The 20926-nt window shown below is 44.1% G+C and overlaps 1 protein-coding gene across 2 annotated transcripts in view; it reads right to left on the bottom strand.

The window, feature by feature from the left end:
• Positions 1-20926, bottom strand: part of U2AF2 (U2 small nuclear RNA auxiliary factor 2) — a 180027-nt gene that overhangs the window by 61254 nt on the left and 97847 nt on the right. For both annotated transcript variants that reach the window (XM_069743087.1, XM_069743088.1), the window contains exon 8: positions 13771-13893. In XM_069743087.1, the coding sequence (XP_069599188.1) occupies positions 13771-13893 (123 nt within the window). The remainder of the gene's footprint in view (positions 1-13770; positions 13894-20926) is intronic.

The raw sequence follows: 20926 nt of genomic DNA, 5'->3' as shown, positions 1-20926 counted from the left end.
AAAGTTTATCCTGGAAAAACAGTTGAGTCCTTCTGCTCAGGCAATGTTCCCCAACTCCGAGGACTAGTTTTTCCTGCAGGACAATGCGCCATGACCACACAGCTAGGTCAATTAAGGTGAGGATGAAGGACCACCACATCAAATCTTTGTCATGGCTAGCTCAATCTTCAGACCTGAACCCCATTGAAAACCTCTGGAATGTAATCAAGAGGAAGATGAACAGCCAAAGAACTGCTTAAATTTTTGTACCAGGAGTGGCGTAAAGTCACCCAAAAGCAGTGTGAAAGACTGGTGGAAAGCATGACAAGACGCATGAAAGCTGTGATTAAAAATCATGGTTATTCCAAAAAATATTGATTTCTTAACTCTTCCCGAGTTAAAACATGAGTATTGTTGTTTCTAAATGATTATGAACTTGTTTTCTCTTTACATATTTGAGGTCTGAAAGCAGTTTTTTTTTCTTTAAATTTTGACCATTTTTCCTGTTCAGAAAAAAAATATATATATTGCTTGGAAATTCTGAAACATGTCAAGTTTAGAGACTAAAAGAACAATTTACATTTTACTCACAAATATACCTATAAGGAAAAAAAAAAATTATATATATATATATATGTGTTATTTTGATGTTATTTTTGATAGAAATACATAATATACGTTATACCTTTTTAATAACTATGCTGGTATGGATGTTTTTTCATACTGATGATGACTATAACAGGAAAAGACGCCAAAAGGAATAAGAAGTGTCTCCATCTGCCTCATTGTGAGTGGTTCCTTTGGGGGGAGAATTCGTCTGAATCACATTTTTGTGGGATTTACACAAACCCAGGGGCATGTGCTCAGCATAGAACACAAGAATCCAGCCTTATTCTGGAAGCAATTATTACCGTATATACACAAGTATAAGCCGAGATTTTCAGCCCATTTTTGGGGGCTGAAAGTCCCCCTCTCTGCTTATACTCGAGTCATACCCAGGGGTCGGCAAGGGAGGGGGAGCAGGGGCTGTCTAATTATACTCACCTGCTCCTGGCACGGTCCCTGCACATCTTTTGCCGCCCCCCCCCCCCCCCCCCCCCCCCCGCCGGCAGCTTCTTCCTGTACTCAGCGGTCACATGGTACCGCTCAGTACAGTAATGAATATGCAGCTCCACCTCCCATAGGGATGGAGCCGCATATTCATTACTGTAATGAGCGGTAACGGTGACCGCCGAGTACAGGAAGAAGCTGTGGCGCGCCAGGAGCAGGTGAGTATAACAGGGAGGGGATCGCTGCACGATATTCACCTGCACCCCGTTCCGGGTGCCACTCCGTCTTCAGCAGTGACGTTCAGGTCAGAGGGCGCGATGACGAGGTTAGTGCGCGCCCTCTGTCTGAACGTCAGTGCAAGACGCTGAAGATGGAGCGGCGCCGGAACGAAGTCAGGTGAATATTGACAGTGCCAGGGGCCTAGCAACAGCAAATGGGGCAAGTGTCTGTATGGAGCATCTTATGGGGCCATAACGTTTGTGCAGCACTATATGGGGCAAGTGTCTGTATGGAGCATCTTATGGGGCCATATCGTTTGTGCAGTACTATATGGGGCAAGTGTCTGTATGGAGCATCTTATGGAGCCATATCGTTTGTGCAGTACTATATGGGGCAAGTGTCTGTATGGAGCATCTTATGGGGCCATAACGTTTGTGCAGCACTATATGGGGCAAGTATCTGTATGGAGCATCTTATGGGGCCATAACGTTTGTGCAGTACTATATGGGGCAAGTATCTGTATGGAGCATCTTATGGGGCCATAATCAACGTTTGTGCAGCACTACATGAGGCAAGTGTCTGTATGGAGCATCTTATGGGGCCATAATAAACGTTTGTGCAGCACTATATGGGACAAATATCTTTATGGAGAAACATTTGTGCAGCATTATATTGGGCAAATGTGTCTATGGAGCATCTTATGGGGCGATTATAAACCTTTATACGGGATTATATGGGGCATATTTTAATATGGAGCATCTTATGGTGCCCATCAAACTTTATGGAGCATTATATGGGGCTCCTGATTCAATATGGATATTCAAAAACACAACCTGCTGATGTCTCAATTTACTTTTATTGGTATCTATTTTTACTTTTGACATTTACCGGTAGCTGCTGCATTTCCCACCCTAGGCTTATACTCGAGTCATTAAGTTTTCCCAGTTTTTTTGTGGCAAAATTAAAGGGGAAGGGGTGCGCTTACACACGAGTATATATGGTATGTACCCCAAAATGTTACCAATAAAGATCCTAATTTATTCTTCAAAAAACCAGCCCCCAATCAGGTCCGTCATCCTTCACTGGAACTATAGGGGGTTCCCACGTTACTGGTAGAACAAAGAATGGCAAAGCGACAGATCCTGTCCCCTCAAGTAAAAGTCAGTGTATTCTGCGCTCCCAAATCCAAATGCCCCCCCCCCCCCCCTTCTTTCTGAGCTCCACTGTGCCTAAACAACATGGTAGGGAAGATGGCCAGCAACAGTGTGTGCGCCTGGTGTTTTGACAACTTCAGGGTTCGGCAAATGTCTCCCGTAATCCATTCCAGCAAAATCTATGGCTTCCTTCTCAGCCCAGATGTGTGGCCAGAGTAATTTCTGACAGCATATTGGGCAGCACTGCGTTTGGGAGACATTGTGCAATAGATTTTGGGGTATAGTTTCACTTAACCCTTGTGTACCTGACAAATTTGTAGCAAATACAAAAAGTTCTTTTTTACAACTAAAATGTCACATTTATGATTCTTGTGAGGCACCCCTGTGGGTTCAAAATATAACTACACCCCTAGATAAATTCTTTAAGGGGTCTACGTAGATCTGGGGATTTATTATGATGGAATATAGGCTGAACTGGATGGACAAATGTCTTTTTTCGGCCTTACTAACTATGTTACTTTCTAAAATGGAGTCACTTATGAGGTGTTTCTGCTGTTTTCACATGTCAGTGGACCTCAAAATGAGACATGGCGTGCTGAATTGACATTTTCATGGAAAAAGTTACATTTTCATTTTTCCCTTAAACATTGCTTCAGTTCCTGTGAAGTACCGGGAGAGTTAATGAACTTCAACGGTTTTGAGGACTGAGGGGTGCAGTTTTTAGAATGGTGTCAGATTTTGGGTATTTTCTGTCATATAGACCCCTCAAAGTCATTTCAAAGGTGATGTGGTCCCTAAAAAAATGGTTTTGCAAAGTTTGTTAGAAAAATGAGAAATTGCTGATAAACTATTAACCCTTGTCAGCTGGCAGTATCCCCCGCTTTGAGGTGGGCTCTGGCGGTGAGCTTACCTCAAAGCCACGATATGCCAGCCGTTTTCGACAGCTGACATGTGCTCGCAATGGGTGCGAGCGGAATCGCGATCCGCCCTCGCGCAATAACTAGTTGAATGCTGCTGTCAAACTGACAGCGGCATTTAACTAGTGCTCCCGGCCGTGTGGCCGGAAATACTCTCAACGCTGACCCCCAGTCACATGATTAGGGGCCATCGCTGCGTTGCCATCACAACCAGAGGTTTCTGCGATACCTCTATGGTTATTGATGGCAGACTGCTATGAGTGCCACCCTGTGGTCGGCGCTCATAGCAAGCCTGTAATTCTGCTGCATAGAGGTGATCTGTGCATCACCTCTATGTAGCAGAGGCGAACGAGTAGTACATGCTTCTAGCCTCCCATGGAGGCTATTGAAGCATGCCAAAATTTAAAAAATTTACTATAATCAATAGTAAAAGAATAAAAACTGAAAATGTAGGCCCCTTAAAAAATAGTGAGGAAAGAATGGTTGTAGATGACGAGGAAAAAGCTAACATATTAAACACCTTCTTCTCCATGGTAATCACGGTGGAAAATGAAATGCTAGGTGAAATCCCAAGAAACAATGAAAACCCTATATTAAGAGTCACCAATCTAACCCAAGAAGAGGTGCGAAACCGGCTAAATAAGATTAATATAGATAAATCTCCGGGTCCGGATGGCATACACCCACGAGTACTAAGAGAACTAAGTAATGTAATAGATAAACCATTATTTCTTATTTTTAGGGACTCTATAGCGACAGGGTCTGTTCCGCAGGACTGGCGCATAGCAAATGTGGTGCCAATATTCAAAAAGGGCTCTAAAAGTGAACCTGGAAATTATAGGCCAGTAAGTCTAACCTCAATTGTTGGTAATATATGTGAAGGGTTTCTGAGGGATGTTATTCTGGATTATCTCAATGAGAATAACTGTTTAACTCCATATCAGCATGGGTTTATGAGAAATCGCTCCTGTCAAACCAATCTAATCAGTTTTTATGAAGAGGTAAGCTATAGGCTGGACCACGGTGAGTCATTGGACGTGGTTTATCTCGATTTTTCCAAAGCGTTTGATACCGTGCCGCACAAGAGGTTGGTACACAAAATGAGAATGCTTGGTCTGGGGGAAAATGTGTGTAAATGGGTTAGTAACTGGCTTAGTGATAGAAAGCAGAGGGTGGTTATAAATGGTATAGTCTCTAACTGGGTCGCTGTGACCAGTGGGGTACCGCAGGGGTCGGTATTGGGACCTGTTCTCTTCAACATATTCATTAATGATCTGGTAGAAGGTTTACACAGTAAAATATCGATATTTGCAGATGATACAAAACTATGTAAAGCAGTTAATACAAGAGAAGATAGTATTCTGCTACAGATGGATCTGGATAAGTTGGAAACTTGGGCTGAAAGGTGGCAGATGAGGTTTAACAATGATAAATGTAAGGTTATACACATGGGAAGAAGGAATCAATATCACCATTACACACTGAACGGGAAACCACTGGGTAAATCTGACAGGGAGAAGGACTTGGGGATCCTAGTTAATGATAAACTTACCTGGAGCAGCCAGTGCCAGGCAGCAGCTGCCAAGGCAAACAGGATCATGGGGTGCATTAAAAGAGGTCTGGATACACATGATGAGAGCATTATACTGCCTCTGTACAAATCCCTAGTTAGACTGCACATGGAGTACTGTGTCCAGTTTTGGGCACCGGTGCTCAGGAAGGATATAATGGAACTAGAGAGAGTACAAAGGAGGGCAACAAAATTAATAAAGGGGATGGGAGAACTACAATACCCAGATAGATTAGCGAAATTAGGATTTTTAGTCTAGAAAAAAGATGACTGAGGGGCGATCTAATAACCATGTATAAGTATATAAGGGGACAATACAAATATCTCGCTGAGGATCTGTTTATACCAAGGAAGGTGACGGGCACAAGGGGGCATTCTTTGCGTCTGGAGGAGAGAAGGTTTTTCCACCAACATAGAAGAGGATTCTTTACTGTTAGGGCAGTGAGAATCTGGAATTGCTTGCCTGAGGAGGTGGTGATGGCGAACTCAGTCGAGGGGTTCAAGAGAGGCCTGGATGTCTTCCTGGAGCAGAACAATATTGTATCATACAATTATTAGGTTCTGTAGAAGGACGTAGATCTGGGGATTTATTATGATGGAATATAGGCTGAACTGGATGGACAAATGTCTTTTTTCTGCCTTACTAACTATGTTACTATGTACTATGTTTAAAAATATAAAAGTTCCAATCACCCCACTTTCGCCCCAATCAAAATAAAAAAAAATAAATAAAAATAAAACCTACACATTTGTTATCGCAGAGTTCAGAATCGCCCGATCATTAAAAAAAGGATTCACCTGATCACTAAATGGCGTGGCGAGAAAAAAATATATATAAACGCCAAAATTGCATATTTTTTTTGTCACCGCAACATTGCACTAAAATGCAATAACGAGCGATCCAAAGAACGTATCTGCACCAAAATGGTATAATTAAAAACACCAGCTCAGCGCACAAAAAATGAGCCCTCACCCAACCCCAAATCACGAAAATTGGAGACGCTACTGTTAAATGGAAAATTGTGCCTTTTTTTTTTTTTTTTAGCAAACTTTGGAATTTTTTTTAACCAATTAGATAAAAGAGAACCTAGACATGTTTGGTGTCTATGGACTCGTAATAACCTGGAGAATCAGAATAGCAGGTCAGTTTTAGCATTTAGAGAACCTAGCAAAAAAGCCAAACAAAAACCAAGTGTGGGACTGCACTTTTTTTGCAATTTCATCGCACTTGGATTTTTCCAGTTTTCTGCTACACAACTCGTCCCGCAAAACATAAGCCCCCACATGGCCATATTGACGGAAAAATAAAGCTATGGCTCTGGAAAAAAGGAGCGAAAAACAAAAAAGCTCCGGGGGTGAAGGGGTTAAATAATGATGCAGATATAAAGTTGACATGTGGGAAATGTTAATTACCGTATATACTCGAGTATAAGCCGAGATTTTCAGCCCAAATTTTTGGGCTGAAAGTGCCCCCCTCGGCTTATACTCGAGTCACGGTAGCGGTGGGGTCGGCAGGTGAGGGGCTGAGGGCGCTGAGGTATACTTACCTAGTCCCAGCGATCCTCGCGCTGTCCCTGCCGTCCCACGGTCTTCGGCGCTGCAGTTTCTTCCTCTCTTCAGCGGTCACGTGGGACCGCTCATTACAGAAATGAATAAGCGGCTCCACCTCCCATAGGGGCGGAGCCGCTTATTCATTTCTCTAATCAGCGGTGCCGGTGACCGCTGATAGAGGAAGAGGCTGCGGCACCGAAGACAGGAGGGGACAGCGCGAGGATCGCCAGGACTAGGTAAGTATAGCATATTCACCTGTCCTCGTTCCAGCCGCCGGGCGCCGATCCATCTTCCCGGCCGGCGCCTCCATCTTCCCGGCGTCTCTGCTCTCTGACTGTTCAGGCAGAGGGCGCGATGACGCATATAGTGTGCGCGGCGCCCTCTGCCTGATCAGTCAGAGCAGAGACGCCGGGAAGATGGAGGCGCCGGAACGAGACGCCGGGAGCTGCAATCAAGGGAGGTGAGTATGTGTTTTTTTTTCTTTATTGCGGCAGCGGCGGCACAAATTTATGTGGAACATCTATGGGGCACAGTGAACGGTGCAGAGCACCGTATATGGCACAGCACAGCTATGGGGCACAGTGAACGGTGCAGAGCACCGTATATGGCACAGCTATGGGGCACAGTGAACGGTGCAGAGCACCGTATATGGCACAGCACAGCTATGGGGCACAGTGAACGGTGCAGAGCACCGTATATGGCACAGCTATGGGGCACAGTGAACGGTGCAGAGCACCGTATATGGCACAGCTAGGGGGCACAATGAACGGTGCAGAGCACTATATGGTTCACACCTATGGGGAAATATGAACGGTGCAGAGCACTATATGGCACAGCTATGGGGAAATAATGATCTATTTTTATTTTTGAAATTCACCGGTAAATGCTGCATTTCCACCCTAGGCTTATACTCGAGTCAATAAGTTTTCCCAGTTTTTTGTGGCAAAATTAGGGGGGTCGGCTTATACTCGGGTCGGCTTATACTCGAGTATATACGGTAACTATTTTGTGTAATCGAATTTTGATTTAAGGGCACAAGAATTAAAAGTTTGAAAATTGCTAAATTTTCAAAAATTGTTTATTTTATTTAGCTTTTCACGAATAAACGCTAGTCATACTTAAATGCTACCACTATTATGAAGTAAAATATATCACGAAAAAACACTCTGGTCACTCGTCAGATTTCAAAAATTTGGCCTCATCATTAAAGTCAAAATTGGCTCTGTCACAACGGGGTTAAATGTTTTTATTATGCATGTCTTTGTTGTATAAATAAAAACTATTTTGGTTATTTAGTACATTTGGTAAACCCAACTACTTGACAAACTTTTCTCTTACCATATGCTTGCTCTGTTCAAGTGTGTATTTGGTGATCCCAAGTATAAGTGGTGCAATTTAGCGTACTCAACATTGAAGTAGACTACATGGGACTGTACAATACGGTTTGAACAAACGTCAGGGATCAAATAGGAGGGAGAGCTACTTAGCTTTGCAGATTCCATTTGAATAGATTCCTCTGCCTGAACAGTCAGTGCAGAGGATGGAAGACAGAGTAGCACGCAGCGATGGAACGTGGAAGGTGACTATCACAAGTGTCGGGGTACTGAGCGAAGAGAGGCAAGTATGTGATTTTTTTTATTTTAATCGCAGCAACAGCAAATGGGGCAAATGTATGGATCATCTTATGGGGCATATATGAGGAGCATCTTATGGGGCATAATGTGTGGAGCATCTCATGGAGCCCCTAATGTGTGGAGCATCTCATGGGGCCACAATGTATGGAGCATCTCATGGGGCCATAATGTATGGGGCCATAATGTGTGGAGCATCTCATGGGGCCATAATGTGTGGAGCATCTCATAGGGCCATAATGTATGGAGCATCTTATGGGGCATATATGAGGAGCATCTTATGGGGCATAATGTGTGGAGCATCTCATGGGGCCCCTAATGTGTGGAGCATCTCATGGGGCCACAATGTATGGAGCATCTCATGGGGCCACAATGTATGGGGCCATAATGTGTGGAGCATCTCATGGGGCCATAATGTGTGGAGCATCTCATGGGGCCATAATGTGTGGAGCATCTCATGGGGCCATAATGTGTGGAGCATCTCATGGGGCCATAATGTATGGAGCATCTCATGGGGCCATAATGTATGGAGCATCTTATGGGGCATATATGAGGAGCATTTCATGGGGCCATAATGTGTGGAGCATCTCATGAGGCCATAATGTGTGGAGCATCTCATGAGGCCATAATGTATGGAGCATCTCATGGGGCCATAATGTATGGAGCATCTCATGGGGCCATAATGTATGGGGCCATAATGTGTGGAGCATCTCATGGGGCCATAATGTATGGATCATCTTATGGGGCATATATGAGGAGCATCTTATGGGGCATAATGTGTGGAGCATCTCATGGAGCCCCTACAAAACAACAAGTCTTACAGTCCAAATTCAGCTTACGGGGGGGGGGGGGGAGGGGGGATGGGAGTATGGGGGTTTTTTGGGACGGTGGAATAGTCAGCGCTGGTGGAGCATGGTCACAGGGGGGTGTTCGGTGGTCCGGCGATGATATGACTCCCAGACTAGTGCGGCAGGTTCAGCATTCCTCGTGGTGCAGGGGCGCCGCCGACGTTTTCTGAAAGCCCGGAGCCCCAAAACATCAATTCTTGCGATGCGGTGGCCTCTGGAAAAATGGCCATTGTCAAGATCTCAATCTGCGAATGCGCTGCTTCCGGCAGCCATTTTCCCAAAATGTCGGCGGAGCCCCCACACCACTAAATACTACCGCACCAGCCTGGGAAGAGAATGTGATCATCGCCCTGCAGCGTAGGATCACCGCAGAATCGCCCGACTCCAGCTGCTGCCACACTACTGGGAAGTATATTCCGACTAAGACACCCCATTTTCAAGCAAAATGTTTTGGGAAAAACATGTGTCTTCTAGTAAAATACAGTATATAAATATTTATGGATCATTATAGAATCACAGAACGTGAGATGCAGGATTCACTAAACCATCTCAGACAGATGTCTGTCCAGCCTGTTTGAAGACTTCCATTGAAGGAGAACTCACAACTTCTCGTGGCAGCCTGTCCAACTCACTGATCACTCTGTCAAGTCTTTCTTTATATGCAATCTGTATCTGTAAGGGAGAAGCCCTTGCTGTTTTAATTCCACTGAATCTCGTGTTTCCATGTGCAAATGAGAATAAGGATGATCTCTCTACACTGAGACAGCCCCTCAGATATTTGTAGGCAGCTGTTAAAGAGAACCTGTCACCCCAAAATTCGAGTATCAGCTGCGGCCACCGGCAACAGGGGCTTATCTACAGCATTCTGCAATGCTGTAGATAAGCCCCCGATGTACCCTGAAAGATAAGAAAAACTAGTTAGATAATACTCACCCAGGCGCGGTCCCACGCCTCCCATCTTCATGCGATGACGTCCCCGTCTTGTTTTCTTGCCGCGGCTCTTGCGCAAGCGTACTGTGTCTGCCCTGTTGAGGGCAGAGCAAAGTACTGCAATGTGCAGGCGCCGGGAGAGGTCAGAGAGGCCCGGCGCCTGCGCACTGCAGTACTTTGCTCTGCCCTCAACAGGGCACATAAAGAACGCCTGCGCAGCAGCGGCGGCAAGAAGAAAAGAAGAGGACATAATCGCATGAAGATGGGAGGGGCCGACCCGGACCGCGACACCCATCGGACCCAAACCGGGACCACCCCTGGGTTATAAGATAAGCCCCTGATGCCGGTGGCAGCAGCTCATTCTCGAATTTTGGGGTGACCGGTTCCCTTTAAGTCTCCTCTTAGCCTTGATTTTTGCAAGCTAAACATTCCCAGATCCTTTAACTGTTCCTCGTAGGACATACTCTGCAGTCCGCTCACTATCCTGGTAGCTCTTCTCTGAACTTGCTCCAGTTTTTTTAATGTCTTTTTTAAAATATGGTGCCCAGAACTGGACACAGCTTTACAAATGTGGCCTGACCGAAGAGGAGCAGAGGGGGATAATTACTTCACATGATCTAGACACCTGTCTCCAGGTTTGGCGGATGTGAGGCAAGGACAACACCTTTAAATGCCTGACATACAGAATTCTATAATGTTGTATATCTGCCTCCAACTCGAACTGAAAGAAGAAAATGTTATATTATACTCACCTGCGGGATGGTCTGGTACGAGGGGTGCCACTGGTCTTGGCCCGATGCCTCCCATCTTCTTACAATTACCACCCTCCTCCTTGCTTCGAATGGAGGACAAGTCCCTATCTCCTCCACACAGTTTACCCGGCATCGCACTCCTGCCCAGGCGTACTTCTCTGCCCCGAGTAGGGCAGAGTCAAGTACTGCAGTGCACAACTTTTCCTGGCACCGACGCACTGCAGTATTTAGTTCTGCCAACAGGACAGAAGTACGCCTGCGCAGCAGTAGCGCGATGTCGCGGAGACTGTGGATGAAGTAGGGACGCGTCATCCACACTGAGCAAGAAGGAGGGCGGCGCCGGACCAAGAACATAGATAACCCCCTTGGACTGGATCGCCCAGCACGTGAGTATTAGAAAGGCACTCCTCTTCTGGTCGGGTTCTTACCATATTTTTTGGATTATAAGATGCCTTCCCAACCCCCCCCCCCCCGGGTGCGTCTTGTAGTCCAACTACAGGCTCACTGGGATGGGGGGCGCGGGGGGGGGGGGGGGGGGAAATGTTATAGTGGAGCAGGACGCTTTACTTAGGGAGCGCACAGCAGCAGAAGTATGGTGATGCTACGGGTTCTGCATCGGCTGTGAGCCAAGTGGAGTGCATCTTTCCCATCAGAAATTTTCTGAAGCTGTGGGACCCTGGAGGCGACATCAGATTGAGATCTCTGCCCAGACTAGATCTTAATCTGCGCATGCGCCATCTCCAGCGGCCATTTTCCTGAGGCTGTGTGCTTCAGGCAAATGACCACCGGAGGCCGTGCATGTGCAGACTGAGATCTCGTCTGGGCCGAGTCCCAATCTGTGCACGTGGCACCTCCAGTGACCCACAGGTTGAGTAAAAAGGCTGCCAAGAAAACAATTATGCACTCCGCTCTTCTCACAGATGACAAAGGGCCCGCAGCATCGTCACCCTTCTGCTGCCTGTTTCTTGAGGAAGGGACCTTGCTCCAAGCAAAGCATTATGCCTCACCGCCGACACAGGGTTTGCAGCATCGCACGGCTGGGATACCCCCTCGTTCCACCCAGTGCCCACAACATTACCCCACTTCTGGAAGGGAGGAAGGGATTATGCCTTCTGTGACGCCACACCACAGACACCGGCCCCCAGGTAAGATACCTTAAATTCTTACTATAAGACGGACCGACCCCATCTTACAATTTTTTTTCTCTTCTATTGGGGTGCCTCTTATGGTCTGGTGCATCTTAGTCCAAAACGTACGGTATTGGATACTGCTACAATTGGCTGCAGTGAGCAGAGAGTTTCATAGAACTACAACAGTGCTAATAAAAGGGAACCTCTATGATCTGGAGGGAACTGCAAAATCATAGTGATGACTGCTACTTTTGTACCTGCAACCTGGCAGGATTCAACTTTCAATTAAGAAGAAAAATATATAACCGGCTTTGTCAGCGATTCACCCTGTGCCTTACGGTCAAGGAATATCTATTCCTTTACCTCTGGAGAAACTTGAAGTTATACCTGATTCAAGAAAATTCACACGAATTAAATGATTTAAATGATTTAGTTAGGGATTTGGACCTTCCTAAAAATTCTGCAGAACGTGTAGCTCTAGACTAAAGGAAAAAAGGACCTGCTAGCTCCTGGCACTGGTTTTTCATGGCTTAGAAGCAAAGAAAAAGGAATTCCTTCCATACTTCTCTTAAGATGGTGCACTAGTGAATAGAAGTGATGTTCCTGGGCTGATGGAATAATGTATCATTGAGTACAATGTGAAAGTGGATATACATATTAGTCCATTTACCAAATTTCAAACACATTCAGCAATGTTGCCCCCGGAAGAAGAATCTATTGAAACGCACGTAGAGGTTTCTACAAGTCCAGTGTGGTCCCACGGAGGTAAATATGATCAGATAGACTTTGCTATAGTGACTACAAGAACCCGCAATCACTGCATGCACTAAAGTACCTTATCTTGGTTTTCTCTTTAGGTTATTTTACCGGTATGTTAACTGCTAATATTATAGTAATATCCACAGGAACGCCACTTTAGGTTTATGTATTATATGCCATATAGGTTATATTGTGCAGTCAGTTATATTCATGCACTTAAGCACTTTAATACGGGTTTCTTTCTCTAGGTTGTTTATCGGACATATCACCTATAAATTGTTGACCGTGATTATGGGAAAAGCCATTTGAAGCTTATTTAATATTTACTGTATTGGTGTTACTGTATGGGCATTCGTGTAGCTACACGGGATTTGTTTTAGATTGGAGGTATCTTCATATTTTTGATTGTGTATTTGAACGAATATTTTATTCATTTGATACAAATAAACTTATACATTTTGAACTAAACATTCTGTGGCCTGTCTAATAATTTGGGAGGCCTCTTGTGTAATTAATGTGATAGTGGAGACTATGGATTCATCCAAAAAAAAAAAAGTCTTGAAAGCTGTGCTACTGCACAATGGCAGCAAATATGCTTCAGTGTCTGTAGGGCATTCTGTGCACTCGAAGGAATTTATAATTGATTCTTAAGAAACTTGATCAAGATTGGCCACTATGTGGTGATCTGATAGTTCTATTTGCTTCTTGGGCAGCAAGGAGAATACACAAAGTACCCATGATTTTTCTAAGAATGCGACAGCCGGGATAGGACGCATCACTGGAGCCAAAAAGTTGAGCAACGAGAACATCTTTGAAACCTGGATTCAAAGATAAATTTATGGTACAAAGATCTCAATCTATGCATGCGCTGCCTCCTGAGGCCATTTTCCCCCTAAGTCGACTACATTGAAAATCATGAAAAGTGCGGGGGCTCCAAGCTTTCACAAAGTGTTGTCAGAGCTCCCATATCACTTAACACCCTTCCTACCAGCCTGGGGCTGCAGCATCTCCCCACCCTGCCTCTGCCAGCTTCCTCCAGCATAGACCCTGCCTCCTGAGACCCCAGCTCCATTGCAGCCGCTACCGTAAAAGTGGACCCCATTTTATTTAAAAAAAAAAAATAAAAAAAAATTCCAAAACCCAAAAAAAAAATAATGGGGCGCATCCTATAATTCCATACGACTTATCCACAAAATACAGTATTTGTTTTAAATAAACGTTGATTTATCCGAAAACATGTCATTTTATTTACAGCAAGCATTTCCTTTTTCATTACATACCTGATCTGTGACATTGATGTCCACATATTCACAAAAGGCATATCCTTTAGAAAGGCCTGTGGCACTGTCTTTTACCAAATTAAAAGCTTTTAAAGGCCCGAAAGAAGTAAGTAGCTCCTTCACCTATTGAAAAATTAAACAAAAATTTTTTTTTTTAAAAATGCATACATTTTACAAGTTGTATACTTCAGCAGCAAATGAACATGCATAAATCAGGTTTTTGTTACATGTACTCTGCGGAATAAATAATAAAAAACTTTCCATTTTCATTTACCGTATTTTGCGGTTTATTAGACCCCGAATTATAAGATGCACCACAAATTTTGAGGGGGAAAATGGGAAACCTTTTTATGCGTCTTATTGCTTACTGGGGATGGTGGCAGAGATGAAGAGGGATCCCAGGGTCGCTGCTGGCAGAGGCAGGAGTGGGGCGATGCTGTGGACCCCAGACTGGAAGAAAGGAGTGTTCGGATGTGCGAGGCTGCGGTTGGTGGGTGGTGCGGGGGCTACGCAAACATTTTGTGAAAGCCTGAAGCCCCCGTACTTCCATGATTTCCTTTGCGGTGGACTCCGGGAAAATGGCGTCAGGAGCAGTGCATGCACATATGAAGATCTTGGCGCTGAGATCTCATCACCTGAGATCTTGGTGCAGAAATCTCCACCTGTGCATGCGCTGTCCCCTGCAGCCATTTTCCCGGAGTCCACGCAATGTAAACCATGGAAGTGCGGGGATCCTGGGCTTTCACAAAATGTCTGCGGGGCCTCCGCACCACTAAACACCCATTGGTGTCGCATCTCCAAACACCCCCTCATCCTACTATGCCGCAACGCGCCACTATTGCCTCCTCTAGCAGAGACCCTGCTCTATCGCGGCCGGTAAGGTATAATCGAATTGTAAGATGCACCCCATTATCCCTCCAAATTTGGGGGGGAAAAGTGCATCTTATAACCCGAAAAATACAGTAAGTAATATTAGACTTGACGTATGTTTATAAATTAATGTTTCATGCCGAAAACACAAGAAAGACGACTTTCTATGGCCAGAAAACTACAGCAGGAATCATTAGTATAAAAGCCAAAATTGAGACTGATCTTTTGAAGTAAAAACTGCAGTATAAACACTGCTGATCTGCAGCGGGTTTTAACCCCTTCCCAACCTGTGACACCACGTAGGCGTGATGAAAGTCTGTGCCAATCCGACCTGTGACGCCTATGTGGATTCACGGCGGGATCACGTTCCTGAGGGTCGGGTGACCGGGTTAACTGAAAAGTCACCCGACCCACAGGTACAGGGGGACCTGTACTTGACCCCGGGGGGGGGGGGCGGCTTTGCCCCCAGGGGTTAGAGTTGAGCTAAAGTGAGTTGGGCTAAAGTTAGGGTTGGGAATAGTGGTAGGGGTGTTTTAGGTTAGGGTTGGGAGTGTTTTAGGGTTAGGCTTGGAGATAAACCGTGGAAATCCCCCAATTCTAGGTACATCAGGGGCTCTCCAAATGTAACATGATGCCCGTCACTACTTCCTTTCTGAGCCCAAACAGTGGTCCCTCCCACATATGGGGTGCCATCGTACTCAGGACAAATTGGACAACAACTTTTGGGGTCCAATTTGTCCTGTTACCCTTGTGAAAAAAAAAATTTGTGGGCTAAAAAAATCATTTGAGGGAAAAAAAATTTTATTTTCACGGCTCTGCGTTATAAACTTCTGTGAAGCACTTAGGGGTTCAAAGTGCTCACTATGCGTCTAGATAACTTTAGGGAAAGGTATAAAACTGTGTGTAAAACAGAACACATGGTAGAATCACAAGTGTGACTTCAGCAGGTATAGTTCAAAGTTTTCAGCTCTCATGCGTACGTAATGTAAGAACTTCTCCGGGTTTTGCCTCAATTCCATATACAGCGTTGAATAGACCCCACGGGTCAATAGCTGTGCTGTGATCGGAAGGATCCAAAGACGTCTGACACCGCAGATGAAGAATGAGCTGTCTTGCTTCCTCCTTTTCCCAAACAATCACTGCCAAACGGTTGGCCTCAAAAGCAAAATAAGCATAGATGGTCACAATATTTGCTATAACTCCTTACATTTCTGCCACTTGCTTAACAACCGCTCACAGATGGGGTGTTAAAACACCAAATATATAGGTTTCCATTATTTTCCAGTAGCCAATCACGTTTGGGAGCCTGCCATTTTGAGATCTGTAAAAAAACGGATCCGTCGAAAAAAACGGATGAAAAAAAATGGATGTGACGGATCCACTAGACGGAAACGTCGAAAAACAGGATCCATTGCATCAGTTTTTCACTATTTTTGAGTGATCTGCTGCTCAGTAGTGACGACGCATTGTGACGGAAACAGAACGACAGAAGTGTGAAAGAGGCCTACTTGATACCCTGCCAACCTGCAACCAAGTGGAGTTTCCTGTGAACACCATAATTTTATCATTCAGCGAAAGCCAGTCAGATTAACCCCTTAAGGACCAAGCCACTTTGTAGGTTAATGACCAGGCCTTCATTTTGAAATCTGACCGCTGTCATTTTATGGGGAACACTTCAACGGATCATGGCGATTCTGAGACTATTTCGTGACATATTGTACTTTATGATAGTGGTAAAATTTGTTCAAAATTTCTTGTGTTTGTGGAAAAAAAGAATGTAAATTTGATAAAAATGTTGAAAATTTGACAATTTTCAAACTTTATTTTTATGCCCCTAAAATCAGAGCATTATGTCACAAAATAGTTAATAAATAACATTTCCCATATCTACATCAGCAAAAATTTGGTTAGGAAGTTATAAAAGTAAAAGGTGACCAGCGGTGTCTCATTTTCCAAACAAAATTTACAAAAAATTTTTTTAAAACCAAAAGAGACATTCTAAAAACGTCACCGTCAAGGTGTTGAAAACCACATTCAAGAAATGCATTAACCCTTCAGGTACTTTCCAGGAACTGAAGCAATGTGAAAGGAAAAAAATTAACATTTAGCTTTTTTTTTTTTCCACATTTTTTTTTTTTTAACTTCGGACAATTCTTTTGTTTTATTTTCTCAAGGGTATCTGAAACAATATTTGTTGTGTAATTTTTCCCGAGTATGCAGATACCCCATGTGTGGAGGAAGACCACTGTTTTGCATGATCAATTATTTCATTAATCCGCAAAAAAAAAAAAAAACCACCAAAAACGCGCAAAAAACGCATGCAGATTTCTTGCAGAAAATTTCAGGTTTTTCTCAGGAAATTTCTGCAAGAAATCCTGAACGTGTGCACATATCTTTAATCTCCGAGCTAGGTGACAGATGAAACCCCTGATGGATCCATTCACTATAATGAGGCAGCAGAGTTAAGCCGGCGTCACACTAGCGAGTCTTAAGGGCGTATGAGAGGTGCAGAAAATACGGATTGCACATGGTACAATGATTCTCTATGGCCCAGCTCCTATCTGCCGTGTTTTACTGATCCTTATACGGTCTTCTACGGCCGTAGAAAATCACAGCATGCTGCGTATTGATCCAAAAAAAAAAAAACCGCCAATGAACGTCTATGGGGGCGAGAAAAATACGGATTACACACGGACCATCAGTGTGACTTGCGAAAAATACGCAGCGGTGTTCTATAGAAAAGCCGGCAATTCAAGTGCGGTGTACAGTAAAATCACACTGACAGGTTAAAATAGGATAGAATAAATACACACACATACATATACACACACACACATATACACACACATACATATACACACACACACACATACATATACACACATACATATACACACATATACATACATATACAGTGGGGCAAAAAAGTATTTAGTCAGTCAGCAATAGTGCAAGTTCCACCACTTAAAAAGATGAGAGGCGTCTGTAATTTACATCATAGGTAGACCTCAACTATGGGAGACAAACTGAGGAAAAAAAAAAAAAATTAAGAAAATCACATTGTCTGTTTTTTTAACATTTTATTTGCATATTATGGTGGAAAATAAGTATTTGGTCAGAAACAAACAATCAAGATTTCTGGCTCTCACAGACCTGTAACTTCTTCTTTAAGAGTCTCCTCTTTCCTCCACTCATTACCTGTAGTAATGGCACCTGTTTAAACTTGTTATCAGTATAAAAAGACACCTGTGCACACCCTCAAACAGTCGGACTCCAAACTCCACTATGGTGAAGACCAAAGAGCTGTTAAAGGACACCAGAAACAAAATTGTAGCCCTACACCAGGCTGGGAAGACTGAATCTGCAATAGCCAACCAGCTTGGAGTGAAGAAATCAACAGTGGGAGCAATAATTAGAAAATGGAAGACATACAAGACCACTGATAATTTCCCTCGATCTGGGGCTCCACGCAAAATCCCACCCCGTGGGGTCAGAATGATCACAAGAACGGTGAGCAAAAATCCCAGAACCACGCGGGGGGACCTTGTGAATGAACTGCAGAGAGCTGGGACCAATGTAACAAGGCCTACCATAAGTAACACACTACGCCACCATGGACTCAGATCCTGCAGTGCCAGACGTGTCCCACTGCTTAAGCCAGTACATGTCCGGGCCCGTCTGAAGTTTGCTAGAGAGCAGTTGGATGATCCAGAGGAGTTTTGGGAGAATGTCCTATGGTCTGATGAAACCAAACTGGAACGGTTTGGTAGAAACACAACTTGTCGTGTTTGGAGGAAAAAGAATACTGAGTTGCATCCATCAAACACCATACCTACTGTAAAGCATGGTGGTGGAAACATCATGCTTTGGGGCTGTTTCTCCGCAAAGGGGCCAGGACGACTGATCCGGGTACATGAAAGAATGAATGGGGCCATGTATCGTGAGATTTTAAGTGCAAACCTCCTTCCATCAGCAAGGGCATTGAAGATGAAACGTGGCTGGGTCTTTCAGCATGACAATGATCCAAAGCACACCGCCAGGGCAACGAAGGAGTGGCTTCGTAAGAAGCACTTCAAGGTCCTGGAGTGGCCTAGCCAGTCTCCAGATCTCAACCCTATAGAAAACCTTTGGAGGGAGTTGAAAGTCCGTGTTGCCAAGCGAAAAGCCAAAAACATCACTGCTCTAGAGGAGATCTGCATGGAGGAATGGGCCAACATACCAACAGTGTGTGGCAACCTTGTGAAGACTTACAGAAAACGTTTGATCTCTGTCATTGCCAACAAAGGATATATTACCAAGTATTGAGATGAAATTTTGTTTCTGACCAAATACTTATTATCCACCATAATATGCAAATAAAATGTTAAAAAAAAACAGAATGTGATTTTCTGGATTTTTTTTTCTCAGTTTGTCTCCCATAGTTGAGGTCTACCTATGATGTAAATTACAGACGCCTCTCATCTTTTTAAGTGGTGGAACTTGCACTATTGCTGACTGACTAAATACTTTTTTGCGCGTGTGTGTGTGTGTGTGTGTGTGTGTGTGTGTGTGTGTGTGTGTGTGTGTGTGTGTGTGTATATATATATATATACATACATATACACACACACACATGCATACATACACGTGCATACATACACATACATATATACACACACAATAGCTGAAGAGCCCGACGTTGATTGGGCATAGTAAATATCTGTGGTTAGTTATAGCACCTCACTTCTCTTATTTTCCCATCACACCTCATTTTCCCCCTCACTCCTCTCATTCCCCCCTAACACTTGTCATTTCGACCTCACATCTGTCATTTTCCGATCACTCCACTATTTTCCCTCACTCCTCATTTTGCACTCACACCCCTCATTTTCACCTCAGTATATACATGTCTGTCATCTCCCTTATATATAGTATACACCTGTATGTCATCTCCTGTTTATAGTATAAACGTATGTCATCTCCTCCTATATATAGTATATACCTGTATGTCATCTCCTCCTGTATATAGTATATACCTGTGTCATCTCCTCCTGTATATAGTATATACCTGTATGTCATCTCCCCTGTATATAGTATATAGCAGTGTCATCTCCTCCTGTATATAGAATATACCGGTCATCTCCTCCTGTATATAGTATATACCTGTGTGTCAGCCCTCCTGTATATAGTATATACCTGTGTGTCATCTCCCCTGTATATAGTATATATCTGGGTGTCATCTCCTCCTGTATTAGACCGCGTTCACACGTTATTTGGTCAGTATTTTTACCTCAGTATTTGTAAGCTAAATTGGCAGCCTGATAAATCCCCAGCCAACAGGAAGTATATATTAGCTCACACATACACATAATAGACAGGTCATGTGACTGACAGCTGCCGTATTTCCTATATGGTACATTTGTTGCTCTTGTAGTTTGTCTGCTTAATAATCAGATTTTTATTTTTGAAGGATAATACCAGACTTGTGTGTGTTTTAGGGCGAGTTTCAAGTTGTGTGTGTTGAGTTGCATGTGGCGACATGCATGTAGCGACTTTTGTGAGATGAGTTTTGTGTGGCGACATGCGTGTAGCAACTTTTTGTGTGTCGAGTTGCATGTGACAGGTTAGTGTAGCAAGTTGTGTGCAGCAAGTTTGCGCATGGCGAGTTTTGCGCGTGGCGAGTTTTGTGTGGTGCGTTTTGAGTATGTGCAAGTTTTGAGTGAGGCAACTTTTGCATGTGTTGCAACATTTGTGCATGTAGCAATTTTTCCGCGTGTGCAAGTTTTGCGTGTGGAGAGTTTTCCATGAGGTGAGTTTTGCACGTGTGGCGAGTTTTGCGTGAGCCTAGTTTTGCATGTGGCGAGTTTTGGACGGCGACTTATGTGGCGAGGTTGGTGTATGTGTGGTGAAATGTGTGCTAAGGGTGGTATATGCGTTTAAGCACGTGGTAGTTTGTGGCGCCTTTTGTGTGTGTGTTCATATCCCCATGTGTGGTGAGTATCCCATGTCGGGGCCCCACCTTAGCATCTGTACGGTATATACTCTTTGGCGCCATCGCTCTCACTCTTAAGTCCCCCTTGTTCACATCTGGCAGCTGTCAATTTGCCTCCAACACTTTTCCTTTCGCTTTTTCCCCCATTATGTAGATAGGGGCAAAATTGTTTGGTGAATTGGAACGCGCGGGGTTAAAATTTTGCCTCACAACATAGCCTATGACGCTCTCGGGGTCCAGACGTGTGAGTGTGCAAAATTTTGTGGCTGTAGCTGCGACGGTGCAGATGCCAATCCCGGACATACACACATACAG

This window comes from Ranitomeya imitator, chromosome 10 (assembly GCF_032444005.1).
Source record: "Ranitomeya imitator isolate aRanImi1 chromosome 10, aRanImi1.pri, whole genome shotgun sequence".
Classification (NCBI taxonomy): domain Eukaryota; kingdom Metazoa; phylum Chordata; class Amphibia; order Anura; family Dendrobatidae; genus Ranitomeya; species Ranitomeya imitator.
This window is presented reverse-complemented; position numbering and strand designations above follow the sequence as displayed.